The sequence below is a fragment of the Oryctolagus cuniculus genome, chromosome 5, assembly GCF_964237555.1.
Source record: "Oryctolagus cuniculus chromosome 5, mOryCun1.1, whole genome shotgun sequence".
NCBI lineage: Eukaryota > Metazoa > Chordata > Mammalia > Lagomorpha > Leporidae > Oryctolagus > Oryctolagus cuniculus.
The window spans coordinates 62013178-62030300 of NC_091436.1; the positions used below are offsets into that span (position 1 = coordinate 62013178).

At 43.6% G+C, this 17123-nt stretch overlaps 1 protein-coding gene across 1 annotated transcript; it reads left to right on the forward strand.

Moving 5' to 3' along the window:
• Positions 1–231: 231 nt before the first annotated feature.
• Positions 232–14204, forward strand: CD164 (CD164 molecule). The gene is made up of 6 exons (XM_017345316.3): positions 232–567; positions 3089–3175; positions 4287–4355; positions 5865–5900; positions 9423–9470; positions 11708–14204. Exons 1-6 carry the CDS (start codon positions 387–389, stop codon positions 11872–11874), a joined length of 588 nt encoding a protein of 195 aa, XP_017200805.2. The 5' UTR covers positions 232–386; the 3' UTR covers positions 11875–14204.
• Positions 14205–17123: the final 2919 nt, after the last annotated feature.

Genomic DNA, 17123 nt, shown 5'->3' on the forward strand with positions numbered 1-17123 from the left:
GTCGTTCCATCCAAGCCAGGGTGGGGGGAGCTTTCCTATAGGAGGTACGAGAAAAGCCTAGTCACATCCTGCGTGATAATCGGAGGCCAAGAAAAACAATTTCCAGCTTCTGTACCTATTTCTTGCTTTATTACAGTTTCCCTGAGGGACAGCCTGCCTCGGCTGCTTCAGGACGTCCATGCTCTTCCCCCTTAGGTCTCCCGTTGGTATAGCCCGAGCCCCGCCTCCCCTGGCCCCGCCCCCACGCCGTGGGCGCAGCCCCTCACGTGACTTCAGCGCGCTCCCGCAGGGGAGCCAAGTCTTGGAGGCGGCGCCGCAGGGGACGGAGGGACTGAGCCAGCGTAGTGCGCTGCAGCTTTCGCGTGGACACCAGCGCCGAGGACACGATGTCAGGCCTCTCCCGCCCGCTACTTTGGGCCGCCACCTGCCTGGCCGCGCTCTGCGTCCTGTCCGTGGACTCGAACACCACCGTGACCCCGAACGGGACTGAAACTCCGACTTTAACGCCCTCCAAGATAGTGCCGACGTCGCTGAAGCCCTCCCCGTCGACCACCCCTCCAGCACTAGGTGGGCGCCGGCCCTGGGAGTCCCGCGCTCGCCCGCCCTTCCCGGCCGCACGCCTTCGCCCGTGCGCGCGGGTCCGGCCGTGGCGGCGACTCCGACAACATGGCGGCCCGCCCCGAGTCCGCTCGCGGGGCGGCCGGGGCGCGCTCCGGGCGCCATCGGGCTGTTTCCGACCCCCGAGAGCATCGCACGCTGCGGTGGTCTTTAAAAACCGCGTGGTAGTCCCTAGCTTGACCTTAGGCGCGGACGAGGGGACGTGGCTTCCTTCCGCGGTGGCAGCTGTGGGGTTGGTGATGGGGCGAGGCGACGCCTCCGGAGTTGGCGGCGAGACCGAACTTTCCTGTCCCCGGGGCCGTCTCCCGAGGGAGGCTTCTCCGGAAGTGGGCGCAAGACGGAAAGAGAAACTTAACGCTGAGCGCTCGCTTGGGTGTCGGGCTGGGGTCCGAGTGTGCGAGTCGCTGGAGGTGTGATTGCCCTGGTTTTGCGGGTCTCTGCGGGCGGTATCTGAGGTCCAGCACATAGATCGTGAACACTGGACACCGTGCGGTGTGCAGAGAAGTGGTGCCCAGCGCGTGCCCGCGTGCGCTCTGCAGGTGCGGCTTTCGGGGCTCGGGGCACCGCCGGAAGGCGGACGGGGAAGGGAGTCCTCGGGGGCGTTGGGTTTCGTAGGTTGTGGAGTTGGCTTGGAAGCCAGGCCTGTAGGTTTTCTGGAACACACCTTTTGTTCAGCTGTGCGGGAGAGGAGGACGGGTGAAGCCGTACACGGATCGTGGCAGAAATTGGCGTGTGCTTCGACAAGGCAGAAGAGGGAGGGAAAGTGCATTGGAAGTATTAAGGAGAAGAAACTGGATGTTCAAAGCCCGCAGTGTAGTGCGATTGGTTACTCTGGTTGTTACTGGGTAAGGAGGAACTCACTGGACTGAAGCCTGGCTGAGGTGGAACGACTTGACCAAGGCATTTTTCTCATGCTGATCATATTCTGCGGCGTCTTCCCTGGCCTTAGTATCGTACAGTCGCTGAGTTTAAGAAGTCAGCAATCGTAATAGCTCGTGTTTTGTTACATTCAGGAAGATTAAATGGTAGGATTCAAACATTTAAAAGCGAGGAAAGTAAATTGCAGTTCAGTGCTGGAAATTCTAACCGCACTGTTTTTACCATGATAGAGCAGAATATTTTCTGTCTCTTGCTTATTTGGCAGTTTGTAATGTGTGTGGTTTTTTCCCTTTTTTTTTTTTTTTAATTTAAAGAGAGGCTTGGAAACCAAGTAATTGCTTTTGTGTAATTGAAATGCATGCAAAGGAGATAATTTGTATCTTCTGGAAATTATAGTTTGATAAGCTGCAGCCTGCAAAGTAGCAGGTTCAGTTTATTGTAACTAACATTCCCTCAGCTACAACCAACATCAAGTGTGAAGGACTAGAGGGAGTAGTAAAGGACTTTGAAGGGTGCCTCTAGTGAAAGATAACGTCTGTTTTCCAAGACTTTCCTGCTTTGTCAGTCCTCTACCCCAGTAGGCCTTCCATGCCTACTAGAAATAAGATATTACAATGCCACAGCTCTGCAGGACCATTTTGAGGGGGTGGAGGGGGCAAATGAGAACGTGTGTTGGAAGCTTTCCTTGAGTTTGTTCCTGTACTGTTTGGCTTAGACATACTTTGTATTTTAAAGATTCATTCGTTTATTTGAAAGGTAGAGTAACAGAGAGAGTAAGAAAGAGAGGGAGATCTTCCATCCACTGGCTTCACTCCCCCAAATGGCTGCAATGGCAGGAGCTGGGCCGATCCAGAGCCAGGAGCTTCCTTTGGGTCTCTTACGTGGGTGCAGGGACCCAAGGACTTGGGCTGTCCATGGCTGCTTTCCTAGGCCATTAGCAGGGAGCTGGATCGGAAGTGGAGCAGCTGGAACTTGACCCCATGCTCATATGGGATGCTGGCAAGCACTGTGCCACAGCGCTGGCCCCTTAAAACTTTTGGCAGACACCTTTCAGACTTGTTAAAGGTCGTGGTGGACTGTGTAAATAGCATATCGAAGAATCTTGATTCTCTGAAAAAGCACCTCATTTCAGAATGGCAGCATCGGAGCTTAATACATAATCATTGCTATTAAAAATCCCAGTGTCTCCTCCACCTGCTGAATCGTGGCAGGTATTCCCCTACGTGTCCTGCTGGTTGTGTAACAGCCTTTTTCTCAGAATTTTTGTAGTTTAAGGATGCTGTAAAATGCTGCATGACCGCGAGCGGCTCTGGGCATCTTTCAAATAGCAGCCCTGCGAAAAAGGATTGTTTAGATGGGTACATGCAGGTGCCAAGTGTGCCTGCTACTTGTTTGTTTTCCTGTTGTGTTTACTTAAGGCTTCATAATTTGTGATGACTGCAGTTTCTTGGTAAACCATATATACAGTTCTACCATTTCTCTGAATTACTAATTCTGGTACTGTATATAGTGCTAATTCAAAAAAGATAAGTAGAACAAACCCAAATGAGATACCAATTAATTCATCAATTTCCTACATTTTGCTCCCTAGAAACGTGTGAGAGCCATGACAGCTGTGCTTCCTGTTTTAATATTAGCAGTGCTATTAATAATACCTGCTTTTGGATAGAATGTAAAGGTAAGAGGTTTGGGGGTTGCTCTGATTTTGAGAGTACAAAACTATTTTGTTATAACATTTAAAAATATAATCCAAATAAAATCTTAAGTTGAAAAAATAGTCCTGAAAATTTGAAACATTTTTTTAAAGATTTATTTATTTATTTGAAAGGTGGAGTTACAGAGGCAGAGAGAGGAAAAGAGAGGTCTCCCATCCACTGGTTCACTCCCCAAATGGCTGCAACGGCCAGAGCTGAGCCAATACAAACCCAGGAGCTTTTTCTAAGTCTCCCATGTGGGTGCAGGGGCCCAAAGACTTGGCCCATCTTCTGCTTTCCCAGGTCATAGCTGGACTGGAATTAGAGCAGCTGGGACTTGAACCCACACTTGTATTGGATGGTGGCACTGCAGGCTGGGGCTTTACCTGCTAAATGCCAGAGTGTCAGCCCCGAAAATTCTTAACATTTAGGATAGTGTGCACATCTATTACTCATTTAAAATGCCAGTTGATTGGCACTTCCCCTGAAAAATCTTTTCTCCCGTGCTTAGACTTGATAACTAAAGCTCAATAAATAAAGGAAGAGAGGTTGTCTTGGGCATTAGGATTAAGAGCACATTAATATGCCAGATGAGCTATGAAAGAAAGTCATGACATTTCCCCTGGAGAGTGAGGCATTTATCTGTTGAGTTCCTACAAGATGAACTATGAAGAGGCCTTGGACTGTGTTAAATGCATAGATACGGGGAAGAATGAGTTGGAGAGAGAGCTCTGAGTTGTTGGCTAAGGCTCTTTTCCTCCAGCTCCAAAGTCTGCTTATCCCAGAAATCTGTTCTAGAAAGTGTAAAGGAGAAGGGAGTTCTGGGACAGAGTCTGCTGCTGCTCTGGACGCCGCCTCTTTTGTAGATGTCTCTGTACAGTATATTCACATGAATTCTATCACATATATTTACATGAATTTTAAAAGGATAAGGGTTGCAGGGATCCTGTATAGTAAGGGAAAAGGTGACAGTGTGTTGGTCTGTGGTTGTGTTTGGGTGTGGTTGTTTTAAAAGTTACTCTAGAGCTTAGTAGCAACGGTCAGCAATAATACAAGTAAGTGACTGGTGGTCTTTGTTTTTGGTTTCTATAACAGAGAAGAGCTACTGTTCAAATAACTCAACAGTTCAGTGTAGCGTGGTGAACAGCACAGAGTTCTGTTCTGGTAAGTATTCCCGTCCACTGCTGGGGAAGACACAGAAAGGTGAGGAAGAGCGTTGCCTCAGATCGCTTTGTGGTGTTTGAAGCATTGTCCTGATTCTGATCTTGTTAGAATTTGGATATGTGTTCATACTGATCCACAAAGGAGTAATGTTTTGAAGCAGAATTTAGTGATTGAGCTGTACTGTAGAACACTGTAAATACAGATCCTTCATTTCCTGTTTTTTTTTTTTTTTTTTTTAACTTTCTCAGGAATTCACTGTCATTTAGACCCTAACTTATTTGTATGTTACAGGCCTGGATGACTTTGTTCCGGCACTTTCTGAGTCATGGCCCTAGTGATTGTCACATTTATTCTCTAGTGTAGTCTGTGCTGTGATTAAGGGAACTTTCTCTATCCCCTTTTTTTTGTACTAATTTGAGAAACTTGATTATCTTTTTTTTTTTTAATATTTTATTTATTTGAAAGAGTTACAGAGAGAGATCGAGACAGAGAGGTCTTCCATCCACTGGTTCACTCCCCAGATGGCCGCAACAGCTGGAAATGGGCCAATCTGAAGCCAGGAGCTTTTTCTGGGTCTCCCATGCAGGTGCAGGGGCCCAAGGACTTGGGCCATCTGCTGCTGCTTTCCCAGGCCATAGCAGAGAGCTGGATCAGAAGAGGAGCAGCCGGGACTAGAACCGGCGCCCATATGGGATGCTGGCGCTTCAGGCCAGGGCTTTAACCCACTTCACCACAGTGCTGGCCCCCACTTGATTATCTTTAACCTTTACTCTTTGCCTAGCAGATTGTTAAAATTTATAGTTGAAATTGCTGATTTTTCTTAACAAGATTATAAATTAATGAGAAACTCAAGCTCTTAATTTGAAGCATAGATAATGATTGACCAGAGAGATTTTTGTGGAGTGTGTCAATAACTTTCAAAGACTGCCTCTGAGTATTTGATTTTGATGGGGTTTCCCCATCCCGGTATGAACTTTGTGACCACAGATTTCATTAGTGTTAGATCAGTTATGCCTTATGTAAGGTTCATGGTATAGGTTAGGTGATGGTACCTGAATAAACATTTTTATTAGTTACTTATTTTAATATGTATTAGAAAAAACTCTCCGACTTTGGATCTCATGGCATTTCTTAGAGACCTGATTAAGTACAAAATTCTTTGAAACATTGATGTGAGGAAAACTTAAGTACATAATGCTGCTTATTTGATAAGATACCACCTAGAATGAACTTGGTTGTAAAGGTCATAACCAGATTATATAATCCCACTTACAATGGTTTAAACAGTGGGTAAATTTACTTCTATCTCCTATAAAGGAAGTCGGGGCTAGGGTGCAGCTAGAGGGCTGGACTGGAGCTCTACAGCCATTAGGAACTTGGACTTCATTTAGGTTTTAAGTATTATCTCAATTGTAAGAATGATACTCAGATGACTGCAGGTTGGGCAGTAGTGTTGTATTGCAGTGTTATAGACAGCTTTGATGTATGTGGTTTCTTTTTCCTTAACAGTGCCCACTGCCACTCTGGTGCCAACCACATCTACAGGTAATTCAATATGATTAAATCTTACTTCCCACTATCTTTCAGGGTTTTTACACTCTCTTGTTGGTTAATTTTTTAGTAAGCAAATGCCTGGAAGTTAGTATAATTTTAAAGGTTGGTGAAGACTTCATCCTGGACTAGAGAGTTGCACTAGTATATACTGTATATGACAGTGACACACATCTCTGCTGTTTGACATTCAGTAGATTTCAGCAGATTGGAGTATTGAGTTCACATACTTCTTATGGATGTTGTAGGGTCTTTTCAATATTCTGGAAATTTTAACTCTGGAAAGAGCTCTTGGCTAAAAACGCAGATAAATCAGCCAGCATAGGTAGAATTAGAGAACACTGGAGGAGCAGAGAGAGTGGGCTTTGGGCTTGAGAACCAAACTTCAGAGAAGAATAATGTCTCAGGAATGAGAAGAAACTCAGTAAGAGTGGGCCTAGAAGTAAGGCATCCTAGAGAAGTGTCCAAAAATACTGTCAGTGTGTGGGTGTGAGTGTAGATTTTCAAAGGAGAGAGTAGGCAAAACTGTGACAAGGACAAGAATTTCAAAGGATTTGGGAGTGATATTTTAGAGTTTGCTTGGCTAGCGTTTGCTAGTTGATTGTACGTAGCTCTTCTCAACTCCAGACACCAGCTTGGTGACTTGACATGAGCTGTAGTAGAAATAATCCTGCTTGGGCAGTTGCAAATGGCTACGAAACTTAATTTGAGCTGATCGGCACACGATAGTGTACTCATAAACTTTAGCACCTGATAGATGTCATGGATTATGGAGGATGTTAAGGTTGATGCAAGCGGTGGTGTCAGGAGAAAACCAATTCCCAGAAGGTCGGATGTGAACAGAAAGGCAGAGAGTAAAGGCAGTTCCCCGGGCCCATTGTGAGTCCACTTTTCATTTCTTTCCTGGGAGTCCCTGTTGGTATAGTTCTCTGCCATAGTTCCTTCCTGGAAACTACCTCGAGCCCCTTACCTGTCTGGTTCTGCCGACGGGAAGGAAGTCAGGGCATGCCTGCAGACAATGCAGTGGTTAACTGGAAGTTTCTAATTGAAACACAAGCCTTTAGGTGATTTCTTTCTTGGTGTTTGTACATTGCTTTTGTTCAAGAGGGCAAGTGGAAAGTTAAGGGAAGCCAAGGAAACAGTGCAGACAGAATCTGATTTATGTAGAAAGGTATGCAATAGGGTTAATTATGTTAGCCCTCCCCTGTGTAAATAATAGAAGTAAATAATAATGAAATGACCAAATTATGTGAGAGATAAAATAGGAATGTTCCTAGTACATTAAGTGAAGACAAACTGTTATAAACTGTATAAGCCATTTTAGTACTGTTTTAGTTTTTGTTATATATAAGCCTAAAGAAAAGTTTTGTGGCAAGTGACATTACTCTGAGTGATGGGATTATATAAATATTTTCATGTCACTAATAGTTTTTATAAACACCTACGGATTTTTAAATGTAGATCAATATATATAACATTTTTCTATTTTAGTAGATATTTTTATATAAAGTAGATCAATAGAGGTGTGTTCCCTAAGGTAGTGCCTTATTTTGAAAATATCTATGTAATAGTTTTTTCAGTATTGAAAATGCGTGTTTGCCTGGTTAGTGTTTTAAAATTGAAGAGAATTTGATACGAGTTTAATTTGTAGATTTTTTTTTTCTGGTTACACAAAAAGTGCTCTTACACAACCAACAAGAACCTTGAAGAGGATAGTGAGCCTTAAGTAGTCATTCCCTCGAGTGTCTGGCCTCTGTGTGAGAATGGGCCTGTCAGAGGGGAAATTGGAAATCTCCCTGCAAGGTGTCCTAGGGTGGAGAGGCACGAAGCGCGAGTGAAGAGCAGGGCAGATGAACGCGTACAACAGTGCTTGAGAAAAGGGTACTAGTGCACATGTGAACACTTGTGTCCATCAGTAGCCTCAGCATATCAGAGACTAGTGGTTTCTGTTGGTGGCAATACCAACAGAAAATAGTTTTTAATTCTCTTTAGCCTTCCTATCCTATTTTTATGAAACAGCTAAAGACCTAATGCGGTATAACCCTTTGCATTTTTCATAAACAAGTAAGATTCGTGTAACTCATCCTCCTATCGTCCTCTGCAAACCCTCCGCGGCTGCCCCCTGTAGCAAGCACATCTTCACATTGAAGCCCCTCATCGTGAAGCCTGACGAGCCCAGGAAACTGACACCACCAGAAGGAGCTGTCCTCAGTGACTCCTGTAGCCCCTTACCCATGTGGTGCCCTCTTCCCAAAACTTTGACCCCTAACCCTTCAGGAGTATTCCTTAATGAAGTCCATCTCACATGCTCCAATGCTGTGAACTCATTTGGTAGCTCTGTGGTCATTTGACACCAGAAAAAAGTAGTTTGTGTAAACTGTGTACAGGGCCTTGCTTTCTAGTAGAGGTGTGAGAGCCCGTATAGCTGACACCTGGTGCTAGACAGGCACAGGTTGACGTTCCTTTCATAATAGAATGCTTCAGTTCCTAAAATGATTTTACATTCAAACCAGTCTTCTCAGACACAGCGTGCGTTTCTTTAGAGGCATCATTAGATAGTACAGGTATTTTGGCCTCACACTGTGTGTCCTACCTGGGGAAACTATGGCCCCAGGCCACTTGTTCTTGTGAGTAAAGTTTTGCAGGAACTCAGTTGTGCCCTTTGCGTGTTGTTTTTGGCCGCTTTTGTGTTACATAGTGCACAAAACCAGAAGTATTTACTATCTGCCCTTTTTTTCTTTTTTAAAAAAGATTAATTTATTTGAAAGGCAGACAGAGAGGAAGAGCTCTTCCACCTGCGGGTTCCTTTCCCGAATGGCTGTACCGTACAAGCAGCCTGGAATGGCACTTGGGTCTCCCATGTAGGTGCAGGGGGCCAGGCACTTGGGCCATCTTCCACTGCTTTTCTGGGCACAATAGCCGGGTGCTGGATTGGAAATGTAGCAGCTGGGACTTGAACTAGTGCTCATTTGGGATGCCAGTGTCACAGGCAGTAGCCTGACCTACTTTGCCATAGTAGTGGCCCCTACTGTTTGCCCTTTTAAAAAAAGTTTGCCAATCCCTAAAGTGCAGAAGATAAAGATAGATAAATCTTAATGTCCACATAAGAAATACCAAGCTGTATTTATTTTTTACCATGACTTTTAAGTTAATCGTCTTTGTCTTTGCAGCAAGATTTATAAAAAAACCTATACTACCTTCATCTAAATATTTTGCCTCTTTCTGTATCTTTTTGAAAACTTTTGAAAACTTTTTGAAAATTTTTGAAAAACGCATGGAGTTTATACTTATATATACATCATAGATAAAATTTTATGCTAGCTTAAGGTTTTAAAATAAGTTTAAATGCTAGTGTTTCTTAAAGTGTATGTTAGTGAACCATTAACTAACATTTAGGTTTTATTCTCTAAAAATTTGAAAGTATATTAACATCAGTCTCATTTTCAAAAAGTAGATGCTAGATAACTGGGAAGTTAGAAATTTAAGGTTTTAAAATATATTTTGCTTTTATTCCAGCTAAAACCACAACTATGCCTACAACTTCTGCCACAGTTACTACATCAGGTAATTGATGCTGCTGAAACAGTGGTGTCAGACATGTGCCTTTTACTGTTTCTACCACCGTTTTCCAGTTTGATTCATGAATGATGGGGGCCAAGGTGGAGTGTGCTATTAAAGCAATAGTGATAGCATTGCTGAGATCCTCCTCCAGTTCTTTAATACAAAATCATATTTAGCATGACACTGTAGAATTCAGTAATACTGTTTTTCAAATCTTTACAACTTGTGTGTGAAATCTGGTGATTACTGCTTATGGTCATGAGTTGGCTGAGTGCTGGCTGAGAGCATGGCAGTTTGAATGTATCTGTCCCTTTGCACTGAAACGCCAGGACTCAGATGTGCCCCTCAGCGTCTTCCTTACCGTTTCTTAAATTCCTCGGCAACTCTTGAAAATGCACGTAAAAATTAACTTTTTTTATTAGCTAGTGATTGGACATTTTGTAAAGTACCTCACATTTAGGTTATGCCATAAGATGCAAAGTGTACAAGTTAGTGACTGTTCCCCCTGCCATATTTAAACTAAACAGTTAAGGTTGTGGAGTCCTTTGACCTGTTTGTAGTGACTCGTCTGGCTGCATGCAGGATGCAGGTACGGTCTTTCAGGTGCAGTGACGCCAATCCATCTCTACAAGAAGGAATACACAACACTGGGCATTGAAAGCCAGCAAGCGTGCACAACAACAGTAGCCAGTGTCATTTGCTACTCCATTTAAGAAAAAAATGAAAGTCTCTTGTTTTGTTTTGTTTATATATAGCAGGTAAAGCAGCCGCCTGCAGTGCTGGCATCCCATATGGGCGATGGTTCAAGTCCCGGCCGCTCTACTTCCGAACCAGCTCTCTGCTACGGCCTGAGAAAGCAGTAGAAGATGGCCCAAGTCCTGGGCCCCTGCACCGCTGTACCCACGTGGGAGACCTGGAAGAAGCTCCTGACTTTGATTGACCCAACTCTGGCTCTTGTAGCCATCTGAGGAGTGAACCAGAGGACGGAATACCTCCCTCCCCATCCCCCACCCCCACCTTTGCCTCTCTGTAACCCTCTCTTTCAAATAAATAAATCCTAAGAAGATTTATTTTATTTGAAAGGCAGATTTAGAGAGAGGGACAGATCTTACATCCACTGTTTCACTCCCCAAGTGGCCTCTAGGAACTAGGAGCATCATCCAGATCTCCCATGAGCCATCTTCGACTGCTTTTCCCAGGCCATTAGCAAGGAACTGCACTGGAAGTGGAACAGCCAGAATTTGAGCTGGCTTCCTCATAGGGTGCCAGCATTGCAGGCCAGCTTTACCCTCTGCGTCACAATGCAGGCCCCAAAAGTCTATTTTAAAGTATGAAATTACTTTTTGTTAAAACAGGTAGTACTTTCTTAGTCTTTTTGTTTCTTCTTAAGATGTTTTCATCTCTGAAAAATTCTAATCTTTGTGTTCTTTTTGCATATAATTTGGTAATACTTTGTCATAATATAAAATTTGCTGACAAAGTACTGTTTAGATTCTTTTTTTAATTTGAAAAATTTTAGAGCTTTATTTATTTGAAAGACAGAAATAGATCTTCTGTCTGTTGGTTCATTTCCCCAGTGGCCACAACAGCCACAGCTAGGCCAAAGCCATGAGCCAGGAACTCCATCCTGCTCCCACACGGGTGGCAGGGGCTCAAGTACTTGGACCGTCTTCTGCCTTCTCAGGTGTGTGGGCAGGAGCTGGATGGGAAGCGGGGCAGCTGGGACTCAACAAGCCCTCTGGTACAGGATGCTGCCGCTGCTGCTGCTGCTGGTGGCTCCTTAACCCCCTGCACCACAATGCCAGGCCCTGCAATTAAATTTTAATCTGCCTTGTGAATCTAGTGAAATTCAAGTGTCTTGAATATTTTAATTCAAATGCTAATGTTTACTCTGACAACCAAAAATTTGTAGTCTAAAGAAATTATTACATATCTTTAAATTGGTTGATGAATTCCCAGGACATAATTTAGGTACCAGAAAAATCTTTTTCTGTTGTTTTCATATTTGAAGTATTCTAGCAGCCTTGGCCCCTTGCTGTCCCTGGGTGAAATGAAGAATGACATTGATAAATGCTTGTTATCTTCAGTAGTAGTGAAGTCTAGCCATCAAGATTTGACTAAAGCAGAAATACTTTACAGATTTTTAACATGTGACAAAATAGAAGCTCTCGGGGAGTTCTTGAATTACGGTAGAGGGTCGTGAGATTTATTAAAAATTGTTATTTTTTCATATTTAACAGGTACGGCAAATACCACTCTGACCCCAACCTCATCACCTGGGCGGAAGTCCACCTTTGATGCAGCCAGCTTCATTGGAGGAATCGTCCTTGTCCTGGGTCTGCAGGCTGTAATTTTCTTTCTCTACAAATTCTGCAAATCTAAAGAACGAAATTACCACACTCTGTAAACGGACCTATTAACTTAACAAGGACTGGCGATTCGTTTGTGTAACCCACTGAAACCAAAATACTCTTTGAAGAGGTCCCACGTGGAAGACACTAGTCCAGCATCGTTCCATTTCCAGAGGACGCATACAGGATGTCACGGAGCGTCGTTCTTGAAGAAAATCAGTTAAACCATTTGCTCAACAGGAATATTTACAATATTCTGCATGAATCCTTGTGCTGTCTTCTTTTATTTTAAATGGCTGCTGCTGTGGGATTCTGTTTCTTTCCTTGACATGCCAAATGTAACTTTCTGTAAGCGATGGAAAAGGCTGTCCTGCAGACAGCCGCACGAGTCTTGGCAGGTTAGTCATCTTAAAACCTCAGAGCTGCATTATTTTTATCTAAACCCAAGGTATAATTTAGTGACCAGAATTGAGAAGAGTGTGTGCCAAACGAGCATCAGTCAGGTGGATTTTTGGTTATTACTTCAGAATAAATTTATACATCTAGTAGAACTGAATTGTATCCTTAGACTCAAAAATGTGCTTGATAAGTTATTTTTTCTACATTAGAAATAAGATGCCACACAGGGAATTACATTCCAGATTAAAAGAAATGCATGGGAAGGATACAAACCATTGACGTACAAGTATGACAGGTTATTGTTCATGTACGTAAAGCACCTTATATCACTGAGAAATAGAGAACAGTGCCTTACAAGACAGACTGGAAGGTAACTTAAAATGTTTGTGATTTCTTCGTTCACGTTAAGAAAGGTAAATGTCTGAGGATGTAATTGGAAATGAGCAGTTGTAAACCTGCTTTTAGATATCATACTATTAATATTTAATTGAAGCATACCTACTTTGTTTCAGAGCTGAGAAATTAAACTAAAGGATATTATACAAAGTTGAAAGCCTTCACATACTGAATCTCCCAATATTTTCCTTAATGGCTAATGAAAAGTATGGAGCTAACATGCATTTAGTTTTATTTTTCTTTACTCTTCAAAAAAGTATCCCAACACTGTTGTTCCTTGAAAGAATTCCCATCAGTCTTAGAGAAGTCAGGCAAGAAAGAAATCAGTTTCAGAATTACTCTTTACATGCGACAATCATTTTAAGTTTCCAGACAGCAAATGTAACCAGTGTAATCTCAGAACCCATAAGGATTTCTGGTTGATCAGATTGTAGATTTTTAAGGATGGTTTCTCTGAATGCATGGACTGTTCTTTTTTTCTTCCCTCCCTTCTTGGTTTTGATTCCTTTAATGTAATAGGGATGCATACTTTTCATTTCTGTAGCTTTCTCATAAAGTACTAGTTTTTTCAAGTCCCTCCCCCCTCCCCCCCAGTTGTAGAGGGTAACTTCTCCCTTGCCTTTGACACATTGGATTAATTCAGAGGCTTTACTTAGTTTAAAATGGACTTTTGCTTTTCTAGGTTATAAAGTTTCATTGTGTTAGTTTCTTTAGCCTTTAGTGGCTGAGTTTAGCACTTGGTTTTCGTATTTTATAGTAAGGAATGACAGATTGCTTTGGTTCGTTTCATAAACTGAAACTCCTTGCATTTAGATAGTGATATTAAAGGTTCTTAAATGAAGATTTACTGTTTCTTTTGTTACTTGCTGGTACAGCTGAAGTTTGTTTTACTTGCACATTTGTACATACACCTAATGTTTTCAAGTGCCTTAATTGTTTAAAATCTCTGGCTTCAAAGGTTTTTGGGAAAGGTAGGTTTACCTCACATTTTTGTGTTTCCATTAGTAGTAATTTAGGTACCTCACAAAATTTATTATGGTGCCATGGCTGTTATTTTTTAGTGAGTGCTACAAGATTCATTTGAAAATATGCAGAATTTCCATTCTTCCCAAGGTGGCAAAATTAGCTACAGTGTAATTGTCATGTACGTGAATATGAATTCCTTGCCACACATGGAGCAAATTTTGTGAAAACGTAACTTGATTTGAGGCTTCTCCAATTTTGAGCACTGCTCTGAGAACAAAAGCAGAACATGAAATTGAGTCGAGTTTGCAGGTCTACAAATGAGCTCTTGTAACAGAACTCACAGCCTTTTCTCCCCCACCCTCCTTTAGTGATGTGGTATCTTGAGCCATTAATAAGTTTTTTTTTTTTTTAATCCAGAAGGTATGTAGAAACCTCTTCAGATTTTTCATCTGATTTGTTCATGCAGATGTAGTTCTATCAAATACCTTATTTTACCTTACAGATGTTTGTTGCACAGGCAGACACTGCTGTATTTAGAAATTTCTATTTTTGTTCAGTAAAAACTGCAAAACCAATCTGTATCATGTACCAAACTGATTTAAAATAAATCTACGTGTTTATTGAATTCAGCTCCTCGTTTATTGTCTGCAGTGCGTTGTGTTTTGGTTATAGAATGTCACGCAAAGATCTACTTGAGTTTGGGGGCAGGGTGGGCAGTGTCCTCAGTTTTTTACTTTCAGAGGGCCGGTGGTAAACTGATAGTATTGTTCCAGCCTTAGAAATCCCAGCTGGAGTGGGGGTGATGTGCAAGTTGATCTTCCACAGAGGAGTAGCCATCATGCTCTTGTTTACCAAGAATTTATGAGAACACTATCTTGTTTTTCTATTTCTGAAAGCTTAATCATTTTGTGACTTTGCCTTTTTAGTTCAGATTGCATGCAAAGTAAGATTGGGCTTCCGCTTACATGGTACAGATAATTGACTGCCGGGCCACAGGCTGACATGCAAAATCTGGCTCTGCTCACGACAGTGTCAGTTTTTTGATGCCCATCAGTGGTGGTGGCTTCCGATTTGCTTGCTTGATGATGTTTTTGTCATTTGAGAGGCAGAAAGAGTGTGCTCCCACCTGCTGACTCACTTCCCAACTGTCTGCCCTGGCTACAGCTGGGCCAGATCAGAACCAGGAGTTGAGGTAATGCATTTGTAGGAAGCTGGAGTCAGGAGCCTGAGGTTTCCAAACCAGATACTCTGAAGGGGGGAGGGGCGTGGAGATGGTCAACACTAGGCTACACAGGTGCCCCTGTCAGGTGGTCTCTTCCCATCCATGTGCTAGGCAGTCTTGCTGAACGCTGCAGTACACCTGCAGAGTTCTGGAGTTGATCTGCCTCTCCTCTGCTCAGGAAACTGGCTGCCTTCATCTCCCGTAGTCCTCAGTTCCATCTTCTCAACTCCTGAAGTTCATTGGGCTCTGTCTAGATTTCGCCCTCCCAGCAACTTGACCTAGAAATTCTAGGCAGTACGTTAGGTCAGTTGATTTTTCCAGGTTTTACTGTTCTTGGCATAACATTCAATGTACTGGAAAACCACTGTTTCATTTTCATTTCATGGCTTTTTTTTTTTTTTTTTTTTAAAGATCTGTTTATTTGAAAAAGTTGCAGAGAAGGGGGGAGAGCGAGCGGTGAGCTTCCATCTAGTAGTTCTCTCCCAAAAGGCCAGAATGTCTGGGCTGGGCCAGACCAAAGCCAGGAGCCTGGAAGTTCCATCCATATGGGATGCTGGCACCACAGACAGAAGCTTAACCTGTGCCACAGCACCGGCCCCCACATTGAGTGTTCTGAGTCTGAGATAGCCTTCGGATTCCCACCAGCAGGCTATCAGTATGTTCTATATCTTACCACTTGGTATTAACAAGCTTTTAAATTTGAACATTGAATGAAATGATTTCCTTGGTTACTATTATTACCTACTCCCTCTGAAAATTGTCAAATTTTCTATTTTTTTTCTTTTCAACTTATAGTTTTGCTTTGTTTTTAAGATTTATTTACTTATTTGAAAGAGTTACACAGAGAGGAGAGGCAGAGAGAGAGAGATGGTTCACTCCCCAATTGGCCATAATGGCTGGAGCTGTGCCGATCTGAAGCCAGGAGCCAGGAGCTTCTGGGTCTCTCACGTGGGTGCAGGGGCCCAAGTGCTTGGGCCATCTTCCGCTTTCCCAGGCCACAGCAGAGAGCTGGATTGGAAGTGGAGCACCTACCACAAACCTCAGCACGAACCAGTCTCGAACCGGTGCACATATGGGATGCCGGCACTTCAGGCCAGGGCGTTAACCCGCTGCGCCACAGCGCCAGCCCCTCAACTTACAGGGTTTTTAAAATTAATATATGCTGGATGCTAATCCATTAGTAATATATTTTCTTCAAGTCTTTGTGTTTGATTATAGCTTTGTGCCTAACAGGATTTAATCAGGAGAGGCAGCCACACGATATGAACAGTGAAAGTTTGACTTGAACTGTAACAGTGGATTGGAGCGGTGGGACATATTTGTAGAACTTTAAAACCTAAAAACTTGAAGAACAGTAAAGAGACTTTTTTTTTTTTTTTTTTTGACAGGCAGAGTGGGCAGTGAGAGATAGAGACAGAGAGAAAGGTCTTCCTTTGCTGTTGGTTCACCCTCCAATGGCCGCTGCAGCCGGCACACCGCGCTGATCCGATGGCAGGAGTCAGGTGTTTCTGGTCTCCCATGGGGTGCAGGGCCCAAGTACTTGGGCCATCCTCCACTGCACTCCCGGGCCACAGCAGAGAGCTGGCCTGGAAGAGGGGCAACTGGGACAGAATCCGGTGCCCCGACCGGGACTAGAACCCGGTGTGCCGGCGCCGCAAGGCGGAGGATTAGCCTGGTGAGCCGCAGCGCCAGCCTAAAGAGACTTCTAAAGAATACAGGGATAACAGGAAGCAGCCGCTCCCCACTTCCTCAAGCCGAAGGCCAGAACTCTTTACAGAGGTTGCAACCTTGGCTCCCTGTGTGCTGAGGTTTGTGGTAGGGGCAGATCCATCTGAGAGGGTGCCAGGGGAGCCATCCGCGGGGACGTGGCATGCCAGTGGCAGTGTCTGGGGTAGTCATTCAGGGGGATGTGAGGTAAGCCGTGCATGGGAGGTGCCACACAAGTGGCCCGCAGCTGTGGAAGCTGCAGCCGGGCACTGTGGGCATCTACCTGGAAAAGAAGCACCCCCAGAGCCCAGTACCGCCTAGCCAGGGAGAAAGACTGATTCATGGGGTCCACTCCATTATCGCAGAGAAGGCAACAAGTGCATTAGGAACTGAGGGTCAATCCATAGATAGCAGTCTCAGTCCACACTTTCATATGCGCCCTTCTGCAGAGTTTGAAACTTTTGAACAATGAAACAAGTCTAGGAAGTGTCCAGAAAATTCTGGATTGTTTGTATCTTGAAAAAACTGCATGGATTTCATAGTCTTTGTGCACCCAAATATGCTCCTGCCTTTTTTTTTTTTTTTAAGTTTTATTTATTTGAAAGGCAGAGTAAC